The sequence below is a fragment of the Triturus cristatus genome, chromosome 5_2 (genome assembly GCF_964204655.1).
Source record: "Triturus cristatus chromosome 5_2, aTriCri1.1, whole genome shotgun sequence".
NCBI lineage: Eukaryota > Metazoa > Chordata > Amphibia > Caudata > Salamandridae > Triturus > Triturus cristatus.
Window position 1 is genome coordinate 909,237,657 of NC_140588.1, and position 16,255 is coordinate 909,253,911.

General features: G+C 47.9%; 1 protein-coding gene across 1 annotated transcript in view; it reads right to left on the reverse strand.

Annotated features, from left to right (window-relative positions):
- CUL4B (cullin 4B) overlaps window positions 1–16,255 on the reverse strand; it is a 761,875-nt gene that overhangs the window by 16,344 nt on the left and 729,276 nt on the right. The window contains exon 20 of the mRNA XM_085608106.1: window positions 334–486. Within this exon, the coding sequence (XP_085464232.1) occupies window positions 334–486 (153 nt within the window). The remainder of the gene's footprint in view (window positions 1–333; window positions 487–16,255) is intronic.

The following is a 16,255-nucleotide window of genomic DNA, read 5'->3' on the forward strand; positions in this document are numbered from 1 at the left end:
AATGCGATTCTTCAGCCTTGATATCTTTCATAGATTAAAAGTTTAAAATGCTTAGTGTGCTAGGGAAGGCTTGAAATCCAACAGAATATTTTGCTCATTCCTGCATTTTATATTAACATTTCTCAACAAATGGTAAGCACTCAAACCATATGTGAGTCTTGCCATTACGGTTATTCAAATTAAGGAATTTACAGAATAAGACAACCAAAGGCCCTCAATGTATAATTAAACGCTTTTACCCGGAAGCTGAGGCATGCTGGAGGGTATGTCAATGATGTGCATTACAAAGCATTTACTATTTTTTTTTAAACATAAGGAAAACAATCAACATACCTTAACCGGAAATTTAAGTTGGTTATACACCTCTGATACAAGAAGATTGTGACTAAGGGTTTTCCTCATTTTCATGATTCGAACAATTGCAGCATCAATTTGATATTGCCGATCCTGGAATACTCTTTCCGTAGTGCTTGCCTGTTCTTCCACCTAGTGAGGCAGCAAAATACCAAAATAAGATAAAATATATGAATGAGTAATCAACATTATGTATGATAACACTCAAAACATCCAACTCTGGTAGACTTGCTACAGAGATTTTTAGGTTCAAAGAACTCATTTTGGTGGAGAGAACATGTTTGCTTATGCCACTCAATGACCTCAAGCAAGGACAACACCACATACTATTGAATCGATCTGGCTAAGAAACAAAGACAGATGCAACAAATGTAATTGATTTGAATATAAACACATTAGTGTGCAATGATTCAAGTAGCAAGTTAGTAGCCAGTGATAAGTGTCACTGACCAGCATTTATGGAAATCACAATTATGTCTGACAAGACAATTAATATACATGTTTTTCCTATTTTTTTTTTTTAGGTATTGGCTAGACAGCGCATGCACTGTCTTGAAGATACTTGTTGTGTTTAATCTGTGGGCTTCAGTCCGCCAAGTGGCTTCCCATTTGCTCGCTCAATCACCTGTCTCATTCTTTGTCAACATTTGCCCCTGGCATGCATGCTCTTCTTGTGTTCAACCCTCCCCTCAGAGCATGGACTAAGCACCAGTAAACATCCACTGCTCTGGTTTTTACAACAATTTTTGGACCTACTTTTTCTCTTTTCCAGCACTCTACACAGTGCACATGCTTTTACCAGCTCTGTCTCCTCCCACCCGCCATCATGCCCCGTTCACATATCACCCCGACACTAGTCCCTGCTTTTACCTTTGTTGCTGCTTTCTGCTTTCCCCAACTTTTCCCTCCCATCCCTGCTAGCTCCCTTGCATCTCCCGGTGATTGCCCCTTCCACAAATCACCCCCTCCCCCATCACGGCTTTAAATCCCCATTGTAGTCCGTTTCGTTCTAGTGAGTGGTGGTGTTCTGCCTTTTAATACCTTGTTAGTGTATAGCTGATGCGCTGAGTGAAGAATGTGTGCATGGCTATTACTTAGCTCACGTGTAGTCTCATGTATTTTCAACTTGTGTGGGTATTAGGCATACGAGCGTGTTTACACCATATGAGGTCGTTCTGCAATGGTGTTTATAGCTGGAAAATCACACCTCAAGTGAATCAGGTATGCGTCATTGTTGGAGGCTGGATCAGTATATGGTGGACACCTATTGGTGATACACCCTGCACTAAGTCCAGGAAACCCTTAGTGATAGCTGAAGTAGTCCCTGATAACCAAAGCTCCCAAGGGGTAGCTGTGGAGAGCAGCAAGGGATTATCCAGGAAGGTGTACAGCAGGTGGATTTATCACACAAGTCAGTCACTGAAAATCACACAGGAAAGAACCAAACCAGCGTTAGAAAAAAAATACTGAAGTATTTATTACACGCCAACACTAGACTACTTTGGTAAATTTCCTATCCGGAGTTATGCATTACACAATAGAAATATCAGTAAAGCAGGTAAGTAAACACACAAAAATGCATGTGCCCCGGTTTGGGGGGGGGGGGGGTGGAGCGGGGGTAATGGAGTGGGCAAACCATATACTAAGTAAATGGAAAGCCAAAGGGGTACCTAACCAAGACTACCAGCCAAGGATCTGTAGGCCAGGGGAAGCACGGAGCCACCAAAGGTAAGTAACTGAGAGTCCCTATGTGCCCAGGCCAGTTTTCATAGGATAACATGTGGAAGTCGCCATTAGGATTTTCAGGGTTTAGGACCCTTCCCAGAGGACCCAGAGGAAACCTTTTGGAACCAAGGAGGTTGAAAAGCACCCCCACCCATGGATATCCCAAGAAGCAGGATACCTACACCAGGGAGCCCGAGTGCATAGGTGTGAAGTGGTGTCTTAACTGCCCATTGAAGTCAATGGGGATCTTTGGAAGTCCAGCTGCTATCGTGACCCATGGACCAGTTCGGTGAAACCTAGGTGAGAATTCCTGATAAGGAACATCTGTGGAGAGAGGACAGAGTCCAAACCACCCAGAGTCGTCCAGTAGGTGCAGGAGCATAATGCCCACCCTTCTCGGGGGTACTTCACGGTAGGATGGAGGTCTTGGGAGTTGCAGCTGTGGAGACCAGGCGACGATATTGGAACACAAAAGCTGCCCATGAGCTGTCCCATGACGGTCGACGAATCGCAGGAGGGTCAGTGGCCAGCAGGACCACCAACAAACCTTGGCAAATGCACAAGACGCTTTGCAGGAAGAGTTGCAGAAAGGAGGACAGCAAGGTCCAGGGAACTCATCCAGCAGAGGTAGGTTAGGGCAGGCCCTCAGCAAGCAGGAAAGCCAGCAGAAATCAATGAAAAACCCCGGAGGGACCCTCTGGCTGCAGGCAAAGGGAGTCGCAGGAAAGCCTCAGCACCACAACACAGATGAAGGCTCATGTTGCGGGGAAGCAGTGAGATCTTGCTTTTGCAACAGGATGAGGATGCTGGAGGGTGGGGCTTCTTGGAGCTAGAAGATCTTTGGACTGGAGAGTCAACAAGCCTTGGCAACGGCAGACAGAGGCCCGGTTTCAGTAGTTCCACGAGGGATTGCAGTCTTTCAAATTACACAGAAGACAGGTCAGTCCTCAGGAGAACAACCAAATCAACCACCTGTGTGATAGAGTCTTGAAGAGTCCATGGGACAGCAGGATCCATAGATCCATCATCGACCTTGGGGTGCCGATTGCTGGAGGGAGTGACTCCTTCACTACAAGGGAGATTCCTTCAAGCTGTCCATGATGCACACAGTCCTTGTGTATCTGGAGGATACACGGCCACAGATGTTTCAGGATGGGTGCAAAGCACAGAGATGAAGTTGCAGAAGGAGCCTTCCTACCAGAAGCAGTCTTGTCTTGAGTCCGGCACAGCCCAACACAAGAGTCCAGTGTCCAGGAGCAGATGAGTCTTGTGAAGGATTCTGAAGATGAGGCTTGTGGTAAAAATCCTTGTTCAGATGAATTTAGGTTCCCACCCTCAGGGGAGCCACCAAGTAACTCAGGAAGGAGGTTGGACAGCTTCTGCAGTGATCCACTGTCATATGGCTGGTAGGGTCACTGTCAACATCGCTAAGTTAGCATGAGCTCTGCTGTCATGATGCTGCTTTTGTGCACGTTACTACATGACTTTGACAGGACTGTTTATGACTTTCAAATGAGAACCACCGTCTGCTTTGTGCGTTCTCTGCTGGTTCCTGGAGATTAGTCTGAACACTGTAAGCAAGGTCGATACACAATGCCCCTTGTTATTCTGTTCTGGTCCGCCCCTAGACGTAACACGCTAACACAGTTGCGGCTGCTGAAGACTCATGCTTTGATATTAGGATAATGCATGTTTGGTTGACACACACTTGGAGAGGGACCTTTCCAGGGAAAAGAGAAATGCTGTTCCTATGATGTAGATATACCATCTAGGCACTAAGGTTTGGGGTCTACTGACAAAGCCCAGAGATCTTCTATTATATAATAATAATACTACTTCTTACCAAGAGGAGGGTGGTTAGGCTTTATAGTCCTTTATCCACTGTCTCTATAAGATGACATCTCCCTTTATAATATATGGACTTGCTACAATGCTAACTGTTTTAGGTTTATGTGTTTTGCTGCTGGTAGTGGCTCGTAAACTGCGTTATAGAGCACGATGGCTAAAATAAACATTTTAGACTATAACAGTGTCTCTGTCAATTCTTACTGTGGACACGTACGAGTGAGTGAGCGAAAGGGTACGTCTTGCTACCGCGATTCCTGGGAGAGGGTTGTATTCTGGGGTGTCTAATCATTTGTATCTTCGTGATTGTTTAGGAGAGCGAGTGAGCCACTATAGCTGGTCGGTCCTGGGATTGTGGATACTGAGGCAGTAGGAAGGCTTAACCCCTATACACCGAGGTCCGTATCCTGCACATAGTTCTGTGTATGCGCAGAATCCCTGCAATACCACCTATCAGGGATGGATTCTACTCTAGTGGACTGACCAGTCAGATGCTCCCAGAGGCCTCTGCTTAACTTGCTTTCAAGATGGCAGAATCAAGCAGTCACCTGCTGGAGCTCTGGGAGCTGCCTGGGGGAGGTGCTGGACAGGGGTTCACTCTCCTGTCCTTTGTGTGGTTTTGCGCCAGAACGGGAGCTAAAGGGTTCTTAGTGGAGTAAACCGGTTTATGCAAAGAGTACACCAGATGTGTCCTTCAAAGCAGTCTGGTGGCAATCGGAAGCTCCCCCTGCCTAGTCCAGAGACACCTAATTCTAAAGGACAGGTGGCTACACCTCTCCTCTCTACAGGAAATCCTTTGTTCGGTCTTTCCCTGCCTGAGTTAGGCAGCAGGAGGGCACAACAGTGTCTGAGGCCATCTGCAGCACTGGCTTGCACGCAGACCCTACAAGGCTACACAGGTAGACATGGGGAAGGACCCTAAGGAGCTCCTCCTCCCCCTAGTACGTTATCCTGCAAACCACACCGGAATTGGTGTAGCGTCATGATTCCAACATTCAGTGCAGCCATTATGTAGTTGGACATCTAGAGTTTGCCAGTGTCCACTACACACCTTAAAATGGCTTCCCCACACGTACAAAGCCCAGAGAATGGAATCCGGGGTTTGTAGGGGTGCCTTTGCTCATGCAGGGGCACCCTCACACTTAGAACCATGCACCCAGACCTCAAGCTGAAGGGCCTAGCTTAGGGGTACTTATAGGTTTTAGGTGCAGTGACTGGGATAAAAGGTAAACCTTATATCTCGAGTAAAAGGTGCATGCACCATTGCATGCAGGCTGCAATGGCAGACCTGCAGACAGTTTGCATGGGCTCCCATGGGTGGCAAAATACATGCTTCAGCCGAATGGGAGACCCCTGGTGTACCAATGTCCTGGGTACCTTGGTACCACATACTAGGGACTTACAGGGGTACACCAGTATGCCATTTGTGAGGTGTACGGAGTACTTAGCAGTCAATTTATAGGAGAGAGCACAAACACTGGGGTCCTGGTAAGCAGGATCCCAAAGTACTACAGTCTAAACACAGTGACACCAGGCAACAAGCATTTACAATGCAACGGTCTCGGCATTGTTAAAGTTAGAGCTATTGGCATTGCTCATGACATTATTTTTGTTTATGTTTTTGTTTTTAAAACATTTAAAGAAACGGCATTGTTATTTACAATGTCAATAGCTTAATCACTCTGAAATGCGAGACCTATTGCATTTGCAGCCACACACAGAGCCACCCACACAAACAGAGCCACTCAAACAAATGAATGTACTATCAAGACCACACACTAATAATGTCACTTATTACGATTCATTAAACACAGTCTATAGGAATGAATGGTGTTTACGACCAGAACTGTGGAGGACTGACACTCTACGCTAAATGCCTTACAGTCAGTCCATGTCACACTGCGCACAGGCATTCAATGAACCAGAAAGAACAAGCTTCAAATACGATGTCAGGTTGCTTGGCTGCTTTTCATAAAAAACGTGACTTTGCTGAAGAACCCCAAGGTCCATGAGCCAGTGCCCACTTATGTATTAAGGTTTGAGAAAAGGCTCACTAGAGAAACTTAAAAGATAGCATTACTGATAGGCCGAACAGATTCATAAAGCGACAACAGAAGTAACTTTTGTTTTCGCTTTAAATGGATAAAACAGAAAACAATACATATATTTTCAGCTGACTTTCTTATATGAAAAAAGAGCTGCTCCCATTCTTGAGCCCAAGCGGCACAAGTCCAAATGTTCACCACACCAGCCTATATAAAACATGGCTATTGGCCTTTTCAGGTTACTCTGGGGTAGGCTGTCCACCACATCTGCCTCTAGGACAGTGTCACCACAACCACCAGGCACATGCCTTTCAAGCTGATGCCACCGCAGGCTAGGGCTTATGCTGCTGAATCCTACCTCTATTAAACATTCTCTTGGATTCTGATTTCCAAACAATCGCATCATAAAGTAGTTTAACAAGCCTCCACTCAAATGCATGTTTGTGCAGCCCATGTGCCAACAGTGGGGCCAAAGAGCATCTCCCATACCAACGCCCACTTCAGCTACTGGCTTATCCTGGTATCACCCTTTCCCTTCCCCTCAACAAGGTGCTAAACACACCCTCTGCAACATGCTGGTTATTGCTTTGTCCCCATGATAGCCGATGCCCTCAGGCCAGCCCTATTCTTTGCCATTACACCGTGTCCTCTCCTTGTCAGCCCACCTCAGCTTCTCATATCTAGATACTGATACAAACCTCCATCCAAGGCTGGCGCTGACCAACTTCCTCTGTCCACCCAACAATCCTTATTCCCAAAGACCCAGTCATGATACCATCCAATCTCTTCCTATCCATCTACCCAGGCGCTCAACGACCTATGTCTCCATACGCTGGTGAACAATATATGCGGGTGAGCAAAGAAAGATTGAAGCGTGGTTAAAGCAAGCTTCTGGCTTCGGGTACCACTGAAACGCAGAGCCACGGCCAATCTGTGGCACTGCTCTTTCTCTCTCCATCCCTCCCTCAACCATAATGCAGCTTTGTAAACAGTGTTACGTATTCAGTCTCCCGTTAATCAAAAGAGAGATCCTGGAATGTACTACAGGCATACATCACGCTCGAAACGTGTCTTATTACTTCTCCTGAAATAACGCTTTTAAATTCAACAAACTAATAAAGAGATAACGAGTCGAGGGTTAGCAGGGCAGCTTATGACGTTACACATGCTTTTCTATTATATTGATATGACTTAGGCCTTCTTGCCTCATGTTTATACTGTGAATAACGACAGTGACGTCTGCTTAATCCAAGTAGTGTGACGTACTTAAGCTGCAGATATTCATTTTGTTTTCTGCCCCTTTTCACAATTGATTCACATAAGGTGTAGCCAACTCGTTTCTACAAAATTCCCCTTCACACACTAAAGTAGATTTAGGAAGTGATCTCTATACACTGCCAATCGGCTTTGTTGATTGAGTGCAGTGAGGAAGCCCTCGGGGGACAAACTATCCACAAAGCAATGCTATTTCCTGTAAACCTAGACACAAGAGAAAAAAACTGCTGCTTTAATGGCTGGCTTTGTAACTGGAAAACCTGAACTGAATTCCCAGCTTCACATTTGGCCAAACGGTGCCGTTCTGGATAAACCACTTTAACTTAAAGTGGATCGTTTTCCTGAACCGAGTAACGGGTTGAAGCGATTCTTATCAGAATGCACGCTATAGTAACACGAAATATAGATTATTGGACAAGGATGTTTGCTCGTATACACTACTATAGACATTTAGGAGGATGACAATAAAATAAATGTGCCTGTTGCCTCGATTATGCCAACGCTGTTACAGATTCCTCTATTAAATCTAAGTTTATACATTTAGTGAATGTCACTCAGTGCGCCCACAAAGTCGAATGTAATAAATATATTGAAAGTGAAACTGATAAAAATACATGTCCTCACATTTTACAGAAGCGGCATCTAGAAAGGTGGTCATACGTTGATACATCACCTGTAGAGCGACTCATAATATTCTTAGTTTGTAGGCCAGATTCCCACTTGTCTTTTTAAGGCCACATCAGGCAGCTGGCACGGCTGTCTAGATACATTTAGTGCCTTGCCACCTCCATTGACTTGAGGCCTTTATTCAGGCATGACCCCAGATGTCACTAAGGTGGTGACCTGCCCACCCCGAGCCTTTGTCCTATGCAATGCCCCCAGCCATTAATGTTATGCTGGCACCCTCAGCCCCACCATACGTCCTCTGATATCCAGTCTCAGCTTCATGCTGGTACCCACCCATTCCATAGTATCTATCCCTACGGATGCCCCTTCCTGTACCCCATTACGGCAGTCCCCTCCGTGATGCCCAATTCTGCTCCCCTGCTGGCACCCCCTCTCCCAGCCTACGTCCCATGCTCGTGAGCATTCCCCAACAGCTCACATGCCTCCCCCTCTGCCCCCGGGCGGGCACCCCCGCGCCCCTCAGCCCCATCCCTTACCTGGCTCGCTTTATAAAACTGTTTCTTCAGCCCGGCCACCGACATCCTGCCTTCCCTAAGCCGGGCACACCCGGGGCCACAGAACAGAGACTGGGGGGTCACAAACAAGAGAGAGAGGGAAGCCCACACACGGCACCGGGGGGCATGGACAGACCACGGGAGGGGGCACAGACATGACCGACAGACACAGCTCCCGAACGGACACACAAGCAACGCTCCGCCACGCTCCCGCCTCTCAGGAAGTTACATGGCAACCACACACTTCCGGCGGCTGTCAGGAACTGGGGGCGGGTCCCGGAGGACTGACAGTGGCAGGTCACATCCTGCGCACTTGTCCTCCCCGAGTTCCCATATTGGGGACAGGCAGGGAAGTTACGTAGCGCTGGCTCGAGGAATAGAGCGCCTCTCATCTTGCAAAGCCCGCTCTGCGGCGCCTTATCTGCTGCCGCTTGTTACAGATTACAGCGCGCCCCTCGCGCGCAAGGCCTCTCGTCTCGCGAGGGGAGAAAAGCCTATGTGCTGCTAGTCGCTAAATTCGAAAGGGACAGCTAGCTGCCTTCCACGTGAACTACCAATCAGCCTGTGGTTAGGGCACATTTTATCGCATTCCACGAAGCAATGTTCAGTCAAGACAAAAACAAAGATGAGCTCAGATTCAAATGCTGTGCTGGAACAAACTTACCATTACAAGACACACATCCTTCAAACCGAGGGAGCCGAGAGCAGAGGGAGAGGACGAGCACGCCACCGCCTTTCTCCGAGGTCAAGCAGAAATGCCTCGGAGAAACGCAGCGGCGTTTTCGGATTCGGGGGCGTGTTTTTCTTTCTCTCCTCTTGCCATTGGCTGGAATTTTTACATTCCAGAGGAGAGAAAGAATCGCAAAAACACGCCCCCGAATCCGAAAAAGACGGGGCTTGTTTGGAGAGACAATGCTCTTCTCCAATGGCTGACCAGTATTTCAGAGGCCAGCCAATGGAGAAGAGCAGAGAAGAGAGGCGGGTTAAAGCCCCACTTCTCAAAGTCATTAAATCTCGCGAGCGAGACTGCGCAAGCGCAGCCTTCGCTAGCCGAGACCTAAAAATTGGTGGCAACCATGTCAGAAAGATCCTACTTTCCTACAGTTATCACAGGGCATGTTAAAGCTTCTAAAGTACCTGTGTCTTCTGCTATAATTGCATAGCCATTATTCTCCTGTGCAAAATGATTTAACTGTGTTTCCCCTTCTTGCTTCTCATTTCACAGGGTGGTATTAATTCAAATTTCCCCCGTAGGGACACTTTACTTTTCCCGCATTCACCAGTGAAAATGTTTTTGTGTACCATTGTTGGCTGAATTGAATTCTCTTTAAAAGGAGCCAGGCTGAATCTTGATGTCATCAAAGTCTTGCCTGTCCCTCAGTGACTTTGGCAAAAGTAGTTTTTAATGTGGCTGCCAATTTGATGTATTTCCTCATGTTTACTACTGTAAAACACTGATTCTTACTGGGTTTCTTTTGTGCAGTTTTATACTGCACCAACACCGCCAGAATGTATTGGAGTTCTTTACATTAACACCAGTTCATTTAGACAAGGACATCATAATTTTTGTAGGTACTGGGATATTAAACACTTTGCTCAGAATCAAGGCTGTTAAGCCTATGCCGAAACACGAACCCGGTTTCCCAGCTCCATAGTCGGCAGCTGTGGCCCTTTTTCACATCTACTCCCAAGAGGATGCCACATCGTATCCCAAGCCCCAGCCTTAGTTCCACATTTGTGATAATAGCCAACTCACTTAATCTCCCCATTGCAGCCCGTATTTGCTGGTTGCCCATCCACCTTCCGCTTTCAGTGACTTTCAGTCATGCTGAACAGCAGATGTGCTGGTAGACAACATGGCTAAAAGACATTCACATTGACAAGGCCAATAGCGCGGGCTTTGCCGAGACCCATTTGCTTTGGCAAAGCTTGTCTTTTCAAAACAAAGTCACAGACCAAGGATGATGGATGCCTGCCTGTCTTGGTTGTCTCAGCACATTTAATAAAGCAGGAGCTTTGTCTCACTCTTTACTCTCTCCCTTTCTTAGAGTGCATCCTTCCTTTTTGTTCAGTAGAGATTGTCAGTGCCTCACTAGCACTGAAGTTTGTTGCTCCTCTTCTACTCCATCTAGGGTCTCCAACTTCCCTGGTCTTCCTCATATTGCTGTCGTCTTTCGCTTCTGCTGCTTTCCATTCCATTTCACTATTCGGTTGCTCTCGCTCCTTTACCTCGCAGATGTAACTACTCCATTGTATTGCATATTTTACATCTATGTTTCTATGTTCAGTTTATGTCTTTGTTCCACGCTTTATCCTATACTCATCAGTCACCCCTCTCTACTTGCCCACTACTTTGTCAGCCCTCCCTCCTGTTCCTTAGTGTCTCACATTAACGCTTTCTCTCATTGGCGGATTATGTCTTTCTTCACCCACTTGTTATTCTGTATTGGTCTCTCTTCTATTGCCGCATTTCTCCTGCCTGTCACCTCCTCTGTTCCTCTATACGGCTTTTGGGTATCTCCATACAGAGAATAATTTAAAAAAAGCAAAACACAAATATGTAAAAACAAGTTACTTACCTCACTATAGCTCTTTCTGGTGGACACTCTACCTGCACATTCCTCACCTTTAGAATACACCTTGGGCACCAGACTGGGATTCAGAGATTTTGTTCAGCAATGATCTGGAGCGCCGGCAGGTTGCGTCAATACGCTCCATGTTGACTTCATACCACCCTGGAGGTGACACAGCAGAGGTGCATATAGGTGCCACTGTTGGGTGATGTCAGTTTCTTAACTTTTCTCTTCCTCCGCTCGCACATGAAATGCAATTTGGGACATTTTAGATGTCAAATTAGGCCATTTCACAGAACGGGGAGGTGGAAGAGCAGTGAGGATGGAGGAGTCTGCAGTTAGAGAACGCATCCACCAGAAACAACATTACTGAAGATAAGTAACTTGTTCTTCTGATGGATATTTCTAACCGCAGCTTCCTCACCTCCAGAATAGATATCAAAACGGTAGATCCCAAAGGTGCGAGGGTCTGTGGAATGGATTCCGATCAAAAAGTCCTGCAGGACTGAATGAGTTAAGTGACCTTCTAGCCCGACCTGGCAGTCAAGGCAGTAGTGCTTTATGAAATATATGCACTGCACTAATGCAAAATTTGTAGCCTGAAACATATGTAGGCACTCCTTGTGCCAATGCTGTTGTAGGAGCCTTGGCCCTGGTGGATTGGACTATCACACACTTCAGGAGCGGTTTCCTGACAAGGGCCTAGGTATAATCAATATAAAAACTCAAAGCCGATTTGGGAGTCCAACCGAAGCAACCTCTCTTCTTTCAAAGCGTAAAGAGGATCTAAGAATGCTGGTAGAGTGATCAACTGTCAAACATGGAAAGGAATCACGACCTTAGGAAGCACGCATTAGCAAAGCAAATAGGTCTCACCTCTTTGCCAATGGTTTTATCCCATGATGCAAAGTAGATTACGGAGACAGCTAGAAAACACATACTCTTGTGGAGTGCTTCCACAAAAAAGGAGCACTTCAAAAAAGTGTAGTGGAAGACACAAGTAATGCGTTCATGCTCCAGGGGAGGGGCAAACACAACAAGCATTGGCATAGCCAATAGGTCTCGCCTTTGGGACCTTATAAGTGTTTAACCATGCAACAGTTGCATAACTAAACACTTATAAGGTCCCAAAAGCGAGACCTATTGGCTATGCCAATGCTCGTTTTAACTGCTGCAATCTATTGAAGCCTCACGGAGAACATCAAAGCGGCCATGAAAGTGAAAGTAATCGCGGTAAAGCGCGACGCGCGCGCCCATGCACTGTAGGTCTAGGCTTGCCTGGTTGCACTTTTTGGAGCCCTCACAAAATGTCTCGCCAGACCAGCGCATGCGCTGGGTCAGGCGAGACCTACAAATAGGACAGCCTACACACACTAATGAATAAGAAGCAACCAAATGGGAGCGATAATGAACCAGCCAATGGTAAGCAATGGGCAGACTCCAAGTCCAGTGCAAGTTAACAATACGCCTTGCTACAGACAGCCCATGTGCTGTCTTACATGAAGCCTAATAGGCTGTTCGAGTCCATAGAAATTTGTATGGTAAGAAGGTGGTGTATTGCGGTTGAACTGAAGTACAAGTTACTCAACTTCAGTAACGCCTTATCTGGTAGAGCCAGTCTAGCCGCAGATTCCTTACCTTAGAATTTTCCCCAGGCTCAAGACTGGATCAGCAAAAAATTTCCAGCAGAACCTCTGTGCGTCCGTTGAGGGCATCGTGCCACTTCGTAGTGACAACGCCCATCGGATGTGAAGTCGATGGAGTCTATCTAAGCCTTTCCCCGACTCGATGACGTCAGTTTCTTTTGTGACTAATTTCTGTGCCAAAACACGGAGCCACCAAATAAACTGGACACGGAAACAGTGTACGAAAAAGATACACATCTATGAATTAACCACTAAAAGTGGTAACACACTGTATAATGAATCAATCACCACAAGTGTTATTGTAGAACAAGCTACTTACTATTCTGTAACGATATATCTGTAAGAGACAGATTAGTTATAGATTCCTTACCTTTAGAATTACCCCAAGGCGTCAGACTGGATCCTGAGAATGTTGGTCAGCAGTACCCCTGCACGTCGCAAGGGGGAGTCGGTCGGCTCCGCGTTCGCCGTTGGCGTCGTGGTCGCAAGGATGACGTCTCTGTAGCTACTTAGACACCACCCTAGAGTGCGGACGCCAGTTCTTTTACATGAAATTCCACGCCAGAAGCACACAGCCATGCAAGATATGGACCACTGGTACACAAAAGGGATTGCCTGACCCTAGAAGTCAGTACGCAGAACGGGGAGGATGGGTGGGGCGGTAAGGAATCTATAACTAATCCATGTCTCTTACAGATGTATTGTTACCGAAGGTAAGTAACTTGTTCATCTGAAAGAGACAGTTATAGATTCCATACCTTTAGACTAGATACCCCAGCAATACCAACCCCGGAGCTGGGTCTGCGAACTAAGTTCACACCAGAACGTCCTGGAGAACAGAACGGCCAAAGAAGCCGTCCCTCTGGACTTGGCTGTCCAGGCAGCAGTGCTTTGTAAATGTGTGCAGAGATGCCCACGTAGCAGACTGACAGATGTCATTGAGGGGGACTCCTCATCCTAAAGCAGTGGTAGCTGCCGTCGCCCTGATGGAATGGGCGCGCAGTCCCACTGTTGGCGCCTTCTTTGCCAAACAGTAGCAAGCTTTAATGCACAAAACGACACACCAAGAGATGGTCCGTTTGTGTACGGCCCACCCTTTTATGGCGCCCACGTAGCCAACAAAGAGCTGGTCATCCACCTGGAATTGCTTGGTGCGATACAAATAAAATGAAAGTGCACGTTTTGGATCCAGACGGTGGAGCCTCTCTTTCTCCTTAGAAGGATGTGGAGACGGAAAGAAGATGAGCAAAGAACAAGTTACTAACCTTCGGTAACGATGTATCTGTAAGAAACATTAGTTAGTTAGATTCCTCACCTTAGAATATCCCCAGGCGTCAGACTGGATCCGGAAGATTTTTCGTCAGCAATACCCCTTGCGCGTCGCTAGGCGTCGTCTGCGGCTCCGCGTCCGTCGTCGGCGTCGTGCGCCGGGATGACGTCGTCGGAGTACTTAGACGCCGCCCTCGCGCGCTGACGTCAGTTCTTGTACATAGCCTTCCGCGCCAGGAACGCAGAGCCATGCAAAGACCGACACTGGTGCCAAAAATAAAATCTAGGGGCCTGAAAGGACAACCTTAACCCTAGATGTCAGTTCGCAGAACGGGGAGGATGGGAGGGTCGGTGAGGAATCTAACTAACTAATGTTTTACAGATACATCGTTACCGAAGGTTAGTAACTTGTTCATCTGAAAGAAACACGTTAGTTAGATTCCTCACCTTAGAATAGATACCCAAGCAATACCATCCCCGGTGGTGGGTCTGCGAACCAAGATCACACCAGAAAGTCCTGGAGGACAGAACGGCCAAAGAAGCCATCCCTCCGGACTTGGCTGTCAAGGCAATAATGCCTGGCAAACGTGTGTAGCGAAGCCCACGTCGCCGCCTGACAGATGTCCTGCAAAGGGACTCCCCGTCCCAAGGCAGTAGTAGCCGCCGTGGCCCGAGTAGAATGGGCGCGCAGCCCAACAGGAGGGTCCTTTTTAGCCAAGGAATAGCAGATTTTTATACACAAAACGACCCACCGAGAGATGGTTCGTTTGTGCACAGCTTTCCCCTTCTTAGCGCCCACGTACCCAACAAAAAGCTGGTCGTCCACCCGGAACTGTTTTGTGCGGTCCAGATAAAAGGAGAGCGCACGTTTTGGGTCCAGACGGTGGAGCCTCTCTTCCTCTTTGGAAGGATGCGGAGGCGGAAAGAAGGTGGGCAAGGTGACAGACTGCCCAAGGTGAAATGGAGTCACCACTTTAGGAAGAAAGGAGGGACGAGGCCGAAGGACAACCTTGTCCGGATGAACAGATAGAAAAGGAGGCTTTGAAGATAAAGCCTGGAGCTCACTCACCCGTCTAGCCGAGGTGATGGCTACCAGAAAAGCAGTCTTTAGAGTTAGAAGACGAAGAGGGCAATTGTGAAGAGGCTCAAAGGGAGCGCACATCAGGAATGTCAAAACCAGATTCAAGTCCCACTGAGGCATTACAAAAGGGACAGGAGGGAACGTGTGTGTAATGCCTTTGAGAAAGCGTGTAACCACAGGGGACTTGAAAAGAGAAGGCTGATCAGGAAGCCGCAAGAAGGCGGAGATGGCAGCAAGATAACCTTTCAGGGTGCCCAGGGCAGAGCCCTGCCGGGCCAGAGAAAGAAGGAAGAGGAGAACCTCAGAAAGAGGGGCGGAAAGGGGATCCACAGCCTTTGCTGTGCACCATGCCACAAATTTGTTCCACCGGCAGGCGTATACCGACTTTGTGGAGGGACGCCTGGCTGCCAGAATGATATCACAGACTTCAGGAGGCAAGTCAAATGGCATCAACTGCCGCCGCTCAATCTCCACGCATGGAGGTGGAGGCTGGACAGGTTCGGGTGGAGGACCGTCCCCTGCTGCTGCGACAGAAGATCCTCCCGAAGGGGCAGACGTATCGGGGGATCGGTCAACAGACTGAGTAGCTCGGGATACCAGTATCTTCGTGCCCAATCCGGAGCCACCAAGATGACTTGGGCCCGGTCGCGCCTGATCTTCTTCAGCACTCTGGGCAGAAGTGGTATAGGCGGAAAGGCGTACAACAGACCGCAACTCCACTCGTGACGAAAAGCGTCGCCGAGCGAGTGCCGCCTTGGAAATTCCAACGCGCAGAACTGCTGACATTGCGCGTTCTCTTCGGTGGCGAATAGATCTAACCAAGGCTCTCCCCACTGCTGAAAGAGGCCTTGCACCACTTCGGAGTTCAGACGCCATTCGTGATCCATCATGCACCGGCGGCTGAGTTCGTCTGCTCTGGCGTTCAGAGAGCCCGCCAGATGTTGAACCACCAGGGTGACGCCCTGGTGTTCCAGCCATGTCCAGAGGCGCAGAGCCTCCTGACAAAGGGTCCACGACCCCACCCCGCCCTGTTTGTTGCAGTACCACATGGCGGTGGTGTTGTCCGTGAACACCTGCACGACACTTCCTCTGACAGAGGGAAGGAAGGCTTTCAGTGCAAGCCGGATCGCTCTCAACTCCAACAGGTTGATGTGGAGACGAGACTCCGCCGGAGACCAGAGGCCTCTGATCTCCGCCTCTCCCATATGGCCACCCCATCCCAGGAGGGACGCATCCGTCACTACGACATGCTCCGGTTGGG